The 9,774-nt window shown below is 48.5% G+C and overlaps 3 protein-coding genes across 3 annotated transcripts; 1 reads left to right on the forward strand and 2 right to left on the reverse strand.

Moving 5' to 3' along the window:
- Positions 1-1,069: 1,069 nt before the first annotated feature.
- On the forward strand, positions 1,070-3,378 carry MRR1 (Multidrug resistance regulator; the record flags this gene model as incomplete). The annotated part of the gene is made up of 2 exons (XM_031152728.1): positions 1,070-1,180; positions 1,252-3,378. The coding sequence occupies 2 exons, from the start codon at positions 1,070-1,072 to the stop codon at positions 3,376-3,378; spliced, it is 2,238 nt and encodes a 745-aa protein (XP_031002922.1).
- A 584-nt stretch (positions 3,379-3,962) lies between these two features.
- LHYA1_G007804 (uncharacterized protein) lies at positions 3,963-5,167 on the reverse strand (the record flags this gene model as incomplete). Its single annotated transcript, XM_031152729.1, has 2 exons — positions 3,963-5,027; positions 5,132-5,167. The coding sequence occupies 2 exons, from the start codon at positions 5,165-5,167 to the stop codon at positions 3,963-3,965; spliced, it is 1,101 nt and encodes a 366-aa protein (XP_031002919.1).
- A 1,690-nt stretch (positions 5,168-6,857) lies between these two features.
- LHYA1_G007805 (uncharacterized protein) lies at positions 6,858-8,544 on the reverse strand (the record flags this gene model as incomplete). The annotated part of the gene is made up of 4 exons (XM_031152730.1): positions 6,858-7,666; positions 7,730-8,015; positions 8,225-8,389; positions 8,440-8,544. The coding sequence occupies 4 exons, from the start codon at positions 8,542-8,544 to the stop codon at positions 6,858-6,860; spliced, it is 1,365 nt and encodes a 454-aa protein (XP_031002918.1).
- Positions 8,545-9,774: the final 1,230 nt, after the last annotated feature.

The raw sequence follows: 9,774 nt of genomic DNA on the forward strand, positions 1-9,774 counted from the left end.
TGGTATCTACAGCACGACACCGACGACGCACTGTTGTCGGTGTCAAGGAAGAATTATTGTAAAGAAGGTAATCTATGCGGAAGAGGTAAAAAGTCAATATTATGTATCGGGTTTAGCTGGGATGGTATTCTGGGCCATGAAAATCTACTTACAATTACAGTAAAAGCGTGCATTACACTAGTTGGTGTATGGTATTTGCATGCGGCTGAACGAGGGACCAAAGAAGGATAGTACAGGATACGTACGGGACCGTAGTATGAGTGGTGGGTTATATCTTCATACATGCGCCTATCTGTGGGCGTGAAGATTATGGAGGGACGAAAAAGAGGAAGATGGAACGTTCAGGAGTCGCCACATACGTCATATTTACAGAAACAGCGACGCTAATCGAATTGTTCAATGCGTGGCAGACGGAAAAGCTTCATTTTTGTGTCAATTTGACCATGATAGGTGATTTCCTATTTATATAGTAACATAAAGGAACATTCAATAGACCTAGACCTAGAACTGGACCTGGACCTGGACCTAGACCTAGAGGCATCAAAGTCTACCATAAGAAACCCAAGAACACAAGGCACAACTACCTAGTTAATACACCTAGGTAACCTCTCTCAGATCCTCTCAGATCCTACCTTATGCTAGGTACCTTATGCATACATACTAGCAAGCCAGCTACTGTACAAGTAGATACAAGTATAATTGCAGAAGATGTTTGGTTTTCTGCCCCTCCCCCTCATAGTACAGTACGCGCATGCCACCAAAGGAAAGGTAACGTGCGGGTTCGCCCGCCTACCGGTAACAGTAACAGTCCAAAGTAGTACTCCCGTAGAGTGAGTGATATTATATGAATTAGATGAATCAAGTCAAAACAAAAGACTGGTATCTACCTAGCTATATATTGTACCTACTTAGCTTACTGTAGGTAGAAGGATGTGATGTGATACTGATATGCGGAGTTAAGCGGATCTCGCCAGCGATCGCCGACTCGACTCCACTCGGGGAACACCACACTCCATTATATCCCTTCACCACAACAATAATCGCAATCGCAAACACTACCGACCTAGGTATGGATCCCAACTTAGAACAACCCTCGCGGTCTAAGAGCCCTCCAAAACCCCCGCGGAAAAGGAAGAGGATCGTTATATCATGTACTGAATGTCACCGGCGCAAACAGAAGGTTGCCTGCCCCCCACTCTCCTCGGATCCTCCTTTTCCTCCCCGACAGTTGCTTACAGTACCAATTCCCAGTGCGATCGCGAGTCTCCCTGTTCCAACTGCGTCGCCCGCAATAAAGACAACCTGTGCCAATACGAGAATGAATCCGCGAGGAAGCAGCAACTACTGGAAGACAGCGTCAGTACTGCCGCCGTCAATGGAGGCGCCTTCAGTGTCATCAAACCCAACGCAGCCGATTCCGTCGCCCAAGTTACAGGCTTTGGGTACAACAAATCAAATGCCACCAACAATACAACGCTGGGCATCTTCAAGAAGCTGCAAGATCGCGATGCCCAGACTGCCGACCAGTTCTCGCGACCCCAGACGACTATGCCAGACCTGAGTGGGCTGCGCGAGAAATACAAGAGTTTGATACGGCAATTACCATCCAAGGAATACATCGAAAAGCTCCTCCCCACCTACTTTCGTGAAGTCAATTGCTCATATTCTCCGTTGGATGAGGGCTTTTTCAGAGACCTTCTCGCCGAATGGAACGGTCTATCCTTTGCGACACTGAACAGAGGCCCTCAAGAGCTCTCTGGGGACATGCAGTTCTTCCCAGCGCTGCTCTTCCAATGTCTGGCGCTGGCATTGCAGTTCCAACCGCTAGAGTACGACCCGACTCTTGACTCCCTCAAATACGCTGCAGGTATGTCGTTCGATGACCTTGCCAGTGATTACAGCGAATCCAGCGTCGCTATCCTAAGTCTACTGGGCAAACGCCACACGACATTGGTCGCCGTCCAAGCCGGATTTCTTCGAACTTCATATTTGAAAAACGTTGGAATGGTCACGGAGAGCTGGCATTCTCTATCACAGACCATTCGAGACGCCCAGGAAATAGGACTACATAAGGATTCCCTGCTTCATTCTCGCCATCCAGATGCCAAGCCGGCAGACGTTCTGGAGAACCTTTGGATTGAACAGTTTCGGCGCAGAATGTGGTTGATCATTTCCGTCTGGGATATCCACATGGCCATCATTCTTGGACGACCAACAACTATAGATCCCCGAGATGGCAAGCCTCCCTTGCCAATTGACGCTCCTTTCCCCCGGAATCGTCGAGAAGAAGCCCCTTCTCCACGGACCGAAGCCGACGTCCCCACACCCCTAACAATGCTTCTGTGGAACACGGAAGTCACTGCCCCTCTGTGGGACATTTTCATTCTGGAAAAAGAAGACCCGCACCAAAATAACTTTGCCGAAGTCGAAAAGATGCACAGGCTAATCAATCAAATCTCCCGGCACTACCCGCCGTTTTTTCGCACGGAGAACCCGGACCTAACATTCGATGCCCTACCTGAGTGCTACTGGATCCCACGTGCTCGACCAGTGTTCCAAAACAACGCGGCCTTTACAATTATGGCTCTGCACCGCCCGTACATCTTCACCAATTCATCGTCCCGCACCGCAGCGCTAAAGGCCGGGCTTGACGTTCTCCGCGCACAGCGAACACTTTTCAACCTTCTCAATAGTACACACTACAAGTGGTTCGTGCTCGTCCTCAACACTTTCGACGCCATCATTCTCATCGCAGCCATATACATTCTCCACCCATGTGAGAACCGCTCTGATCTAGAAGAGGCACTGCAGCATTTCGAGTGGGCTAAAGAGCGATTCCAGATGATGAGCTCGAGAAATTCGATGGCGAGGACCGCCTTGGGAGTTGTGAAAGCTATAAGTTTGCGTCTTAATAAGGCTTTAAACATTGGCCAAGGACCTGTTACAATCAAGACGGCATCAAGTACTGCGAGTCCAACGTCAGAGATAGCGTCTTCAACAACGCCGAATCAAACGTACCCACCTCTCTCTACGCACCCATCTACCTCATCCGTATCCTCGACCCCAACTCAAACACCCTATACGCTCCCCACGATATCCAACCTCACATCGCCTCCCACCTCGATACCAGCCTCTTGGGAACAATACCCCACGTCCTTCGACTGCAGCTCCATGCCCGTGCTACAACCAATGCACGATCTCGTATACAAAGACCTTGGCTCGGGGATGGAAACGAGTAGCTATGACGTGGTAGGCACGTGGGACGCGGGGAGTATAGGACCGGCAGGAACTGAGGGCATGGCTGCGCAGCCATGGATGTTCGAGGGTGATTTCGGGAGTGATAGCTTTTGGGGGGTTATGAATAGTTATAATCCATGATAAGCAGGTTAGATGATATGACATGATTGCAAGCTATGAGTACTGGGATGTTTTAATTGGAGTTGGCGGAATGAATGATAAGGAATTGTATATAGGGCGGGTATGAAGATTGGGTAGGCAGGTAGGAAATACACGACGATTAGATATGCAAATCAATCAAACCAAATCAAATGAACATAGACAGTTAACGGTACCTGCATAGCGTAGCTCCCGACTCTAACTAAGCACCAGAAAGAAACCTGCTGTGTCAATGCGGCTGGCCAGTAGAGTGGAATACTCCTAGATGGTGATCACATCCGAGCACATATTCTCACCGTATTAATACCTTTATACTTGCGTATATAAGGGCCTTGAAATTCGTTGATCCATCAGGGTGAGATCATGATTATGAATAAAGCCATGGTGGTGCGCGCGGTACAGTAGGCAGTTCAAATCCCTAGAGGACTTTCCCGCGAACAAGACGCGATAAGAACATGCTTCTTGGAGAATATATATAGTAGTTCTTTGATTGATTCTCATCCTTCTTTCTTTCTTTCCACATTCCATTCCTGGACTTCAACTTACAACAACGCTTGCTTGCTAAATCAGCATCCACATCCAGCCCCCCCAACTAGATCCCCCCTTACGTCCCTCACAGCGCTCCTCACTTTCTCCTCCCACCCCTCACTACCACTCCCGTCCTCCCCCCACGCCCCCCAAGTTCCCACCCCGCCATCCCACACCGCAACCCTCCCCATCAAGCTCACCCCCCCATCAAAGAAACCCATCTTCATCCGCTCCCGCGCCTCTTTCCGCGCCCCCTGAAAATCAGCCTCATACCTATCGAGAGGTTTATCGAGCGTTTCCTCTACCACTTTCACAACCTCATCAAGCGTTGCGCGGAAGCCTGACTTGTATATCTCATTCCCTTTACCCCCACTTGGCATTTCACCATCATCATCATCCTCCAAAACAACACCCACGATCTGCCCCGCAATGTCAGCGCAATTCGATATAGCGAGTTTGGTGCCAGAAGTCCCGGGGAAGGACGAGAGGGATGCCCAGAGGACGTCTATTCCCAGCACGCCGTCAGCCTTGAGGGATTCTTCGAGGCAGAGGCCGCAGTAGATGGCTTTGTATCTCAATATCCTCCCACCTCCACCTCCTTCTCCACTGCAAGTGAAACTAGAGCGCAGCTTTTCTTGGACGGCGAAACGCGTTGCGTAGGGTGGGAGCAGGGATCTGATTTGCGGGTTACTGGTATCGAGACCGTATTCCGAGGGGATGAAAAACCTCGCATTTGCAATCGCGGGGGAGGTGCAGAGCGAGATTAGGTCAGATTGGAGGTGCACGTCCGAGCCGTGTAAGAGGCAGATTATCGTATGTGTGTCTCGCAGTTGGGCTGTGAGGTGAGGAGTGGAGAAGTTGGTTTGGATATGTTTTATCACCGAGGTGGAAGTGTGGTCATGATCGCGATGCCCATTTGTAGAAGCGGCGGTGGGAGGGGTTTTGATTTCCTCTTCATGGCTGTGAGAATGGGAGCTGGAGTGCGCTGCGCTGGTAGTAAAGGGGATCTCGATGATGGTTTTGCGTGTCAAGACTATTATTTCAAAGGCAGGTTCATGCGAAAGCGCGTGTAGTAGGTGTGGGAGGATTGGCGATGTTGGGGTCTGAGAGGGAGGTCAGTAGCCGAGATGAATAGGGGGTGGAATCACGTGAGGGTATTGTGGGTACGGAGTTGAAAATGTACGAGTAGAAAGGGAGCGAGACTTACTGCAATAACTGCAATGTTCCTCTTATTGCCTGTCATTTTACATAAGTTTGAAAGTCTCGACGTGCGCTCGAAATATTTAAGGTATCACGCCACGGGCGACCGGGAGCGGGGTCGGTCGGTCGGTATACTAAAATAGCTTGCGGGACAGAGGAACTGTAGAGTTTGATATTTGACCTTCTTGAGTTATTTCTTGTGAAAATAGATGCAAGGCCAATCCCAGATGCACGATGTTCTAATACATCTGTCTGTCCATTTAACGTTTCACGTGATAGCCATCGTACGAGTCAACTAACTTGTCGGCGATAAAATGTCAAGTGTCTTAGCGCAAATCTCCTACTTTATGCATCTGAATTCTGTTTTCAGCCCTAAACAATTATATTTTCCTCTAATCTAATCTAATCATTCTATTCTATTCAATACTTCCCGTCCAATACTCAAGCATGATACTTGAAAGAAGACCACCCCTCGAAATCAGTAGTGAGTATTGAAGAACCCTGAATCTCCTCCTTGCTCTTCTTCAATACATCAACATCCCATTCACACCACAAGAACTTCCCATTTGCAAACGCTGCCTCGAGACTAGCAGTCCAGATGGTAGAATTACCTGCAAGTTGAACTAAAGGCATTGTACGTCGGCATATGTATCTCTCTGTTTGTTTTTTCTACACAACAAGAAGCGAAAAGCAAGAAGCATGCAGAAGCAACCGCAAGAGCAAGAAAAAACTCCCCATCATTATCCTCAACCTTCAATACCGATCTCGTCGAAATGTGGCGGGACCTAATGGCCGGCGAGCTGAAGGTGCGGGGTAGTAGCCCGTGGGTGGAGGCGGGGTGGGAGATCAGCGAGCGGTTTGCGGTGAAGTGGTGGGTTTTGATGAGCGATGAACTATTGGCGGGGACGAATTTTTGGAGGGGGGTTAGGGGGGAGTTGGCGTTGACTGTGGAGGGGGTTATGAACCGATTGGGGAGAATTGGGGGAGAGGTTGTGAGCTGTGAGCGGGGTCAATGGATGCTAAAGAGATGCGTGTATGTCTTGATGATGTCTGAGAGTGACTATTCCTTCCAAGTAGTACCTCTCAATTGGGACATTTGACGGAAATACGAATTTTCATCATATCGCAAAGTAATGTGGTTGAAAGGGCATTGACTAAATTTCAGTATCTGCTTGTTGTTGTGGGAAAGCTATACTCGGAGTGATAGAGTGCCATATTAACCAAGATTATGCATCCGATAGTACTCATGCTTGATAAACCCCATGTTCAAACAGGGTTTCAAAGATAAAAAGGGGGAAGATATGGAACCTAAATTATCATCGTGGAACTTGAAATGCAATACATACCCCAGCGAAGGCGGCCTAGAATTAAACGAAAGGACCAGAACATGCCAGCAAAAGTTCTATCAAATTACCATTACATTTCCTCGTATGGCGTAGAGGACTTCCTAATCAAATACACACAAGTATTACCCAAATCCTGCCCAGCCCATTTTTGTGTGTACTTTTGAAAAATTAAAATAGACAAATAGATGAGCAAAAGCAGATCCATCAACCGAAAAAACTAATTATAAACCTCCCGGAAATCAGAAGCAAGATTTCCCTCATCCCCCACTAGGAAGTGATGACAGCTAACGTATTAAACCATTTTGAATCTCTTAACTTTTTCCTCCCTTTCCTGGATCCCTAAAACACATCTCACCCTCTCCACTCGGTAGTTTGCTCAGCGGCACTTCACTGATAATACTCAACCCTTTCCCACTTTTCTTTCCTCGGATGCTTGATCACCGTTCCGGGTGGATGGTCCTCACGAGCAAACCGACACCCAAACGCCTGACACACGACTTCCTTGCCGCCATTCAGCATCACAACAGATGGACAGTGGTGGCCGTAAATACAAAACTCGAGCTCGCAGTCCTGGCCCTTGGTACAAGGATTTAGTCTCGTGAGATAAGCAATAGCCTTCAAATCCTCATCCGTGGCCTTGTAATCGTGCTCGAAGCAACATTCTGATCCTTTGGCGCAGGGGCCGCGGAGGTAATGGTTGTTGCAGAGCTTGTTGTTGTTGGTGCGGCGCTTGATTTTATCGAGGACTACGGCATTGACTGTGATCGGGGGGTCGAGACCGCGGGGTTCGGGAGACCAATTCACTTTTGGAATGGTGGTTGTGTTTGCGGTGGGTGGTTTTTTGTTTATGGTTGATGTGGTCGAGGGCGTGCCGTTCTTAATGACTGGAGATATGGAAGAGCTGGGGGGAGGAGCGATAGATGTTACCCCTGCCCAGGTTGAGGGGGGTGTTGGGGAGGAAACGGGGACTAAACGGTCGACGAGCTTGTCGCTGCGGAAGAGGGCATTGAAGTTCATGATTTGAATACCTGTGGCTGCAAGCTCACGGACTGTGGGGTACCCTTCGATAATGGTGATGCGATTACGATCATCTTGGCTTACGACTTCGTCCAGGAAGGGGGCGTATCCTGCGTCGTGAGAGATACCCAGGAGAATCTGTTTGCAATTGTGATTTCGAAGGTGCCATCGCATACATTCTGTGACACGATCAAATCAGTATACTGTCTCAAAGTACGAGTAGCATTCTTCGAGCAACATACCTTTAATCTTTGAATCGGCCCTCTCCTTCCCATGCCCAACATCAATGAAGTCAAACGACGCCTTTCCTTGTGTAAAACCTAATGTAAAATCTCTTAAATCGTCCGGATTGGCCAGAGAGCCATCGCGTCTCATTGCTTTCGCTAACCCAGACATATTGGCACAAACTTTAGCAATAACTTCAATTTCGTCGGCGAGATCGCCGCAATTTTGGAGGACCGAGTTGCGCAGGGCATTCGCTGCTTGTTTTCCGCCTTCGAGGCCTTGGCTGATGAGGGTTTCGTTGAACTTTAGTATGATTATCAGCATCAGCATCTCCATTCTAACATGGAATTCGGAAGAGGGAGAATACTCACAAGCAACCCATCGCCGTCAATCAATATCATAATATAAGGATTCCGATTCTGCCAACAATCATCTCATCAGTATGCTCCTCTCTGTCTCCCATCTCTCGTCAAGGGAACGGAGTCCTACCCTCATGGAATCGCAATCCGCACCAAACTGGCCGCGCGCGCCGTCGCTATAGTCAACTTCTGCTGCATCTCCCTCCTCGAGCGCCTCGCATCCTCCAAGTCCAGCTGTGCATCCTCGAGCTCCTTGGCCAGCTGGCTATTCTCTTCTCTTAATGTACTCTCTATGTGCTCGCTGTATAACAATATTTCCTTCGCATGATGAGCATCGATTGATGGGAAGACGAGGAGGAAGAGGGTACCTTCATTAGCTGGTTGCCAAGATCGCGGTGCGTTTGGAGGGTATTGAATCGCTGTACGAAATCTAGTATTGTCGGTGGTGGCAGGCTGCCTGGTATTGCTGCCATTTTGTTTTGTTTTTGTTTGTTTGGAATTTGGGTTTGGATTTGGATTTTGGTTGTGGTGTTGGGAGAAGCTTTGAGGCGAGGCTATCTCGAAATTTCGATGGTTGCGCGCCGGTACATGGCATGGGTACCGGTGGACGCGCCTGGACTACTGTAATTCGAAGTGCGGTAGCTCTCTACATACGAGTAAAACGACCTCCTTTCTCTAAGACTACACTTGATTTATTATTATTATCTCTCTCTCCCCCCAAGTATTAATCCCCTTAATCAATCAATTTATTTCACTTCGCCTGAAGCTGCAGCTGCGCAGAGAAGAAGACTTCACTTTGATAAACCGCAGAGGAAAAGCAAAACCCTACTGAATTTCACTCTTTCTCTTTCTCTTTCTCTCTCCCGTCAAGGGCGATGCGATGTGCTGTGTCAGGCCAATCAAAGCGCAGCATTTGATGTTTATCCTGCTGCCGCCCGTCTGAGCGCAAAGCTGCAGCGTTTGTGTAGGCGCCTTTGGCATCTTGATTGGCGCGGCTTGTGCTGTTTGTCATTGTAGGGGTGTACAATCTGATCTCTGCAGTGAGAGGTTTATATGAGGGTCACGTGGGCTGGGGGTTTGTGATGCCGAAGGTGGTGGGAGGAATCAGGTTGGGAGGGAGGGGCAAGATGTCAAGCTTCAGTTTGGGAATTGGAGGATTTGACAAATACGTTAGCAGTACTACGCGTTTAGGAGGCTCCATTAACTTCAGGTGGTAGTAGAACATGGTTTGAATCCTCGGAACTATCTAATGCACCTCCTCTCCACTCTCCATAAGGTACAAGTCAAGTCCTATGAGCTCGCAGTACGCCCACTCTATCATCAATCCAGCTTGTGACCAGAAGCTCAACGCCAGGTTGCGCAGATAGAAACTCGAGGCATGAAGAAAAGCAAAGAAAGAAAATACATTGTTTGGTGGAAAGCTGACAAAGAGCCCAAGGCGTTGGACGAATGCAGCACTTTAAAATGTAAAAATAACCACCAATGCAGCAGTCAAGCATCCTCTCAAATAGCAGCCCACCAACTCCTCATCCCTGGAGAGATCGCCATAGATTTCAACACTCTCGATCTACCCTCAGATAGCGTGCACAACACCGTCTTCGTCCTCTAGTTGTTTTACAATCCTACGAAGAATTGACTCGAACATAGCAGGGGGAACCGCATCTCCTATCATACCTTGTATCGTCCCCTTATTTCCGTAGAAT

This window comes from Lachnellula hyalina, assembly GCF_007821495.1.
Source record: "Lachnellula hyalina strain CBS 185.66 chromosome Unknown contig00144, whole genome shotgun sequence".
In the NCBI taxonomy this organism is placed as follows: domain Eukaryota; kingdom Fungi; phylum Ascomycota; class Leotiomycetes; order Helotiales; family Lachnaceae; genus Lachnellula; species Lachnellula hyalina.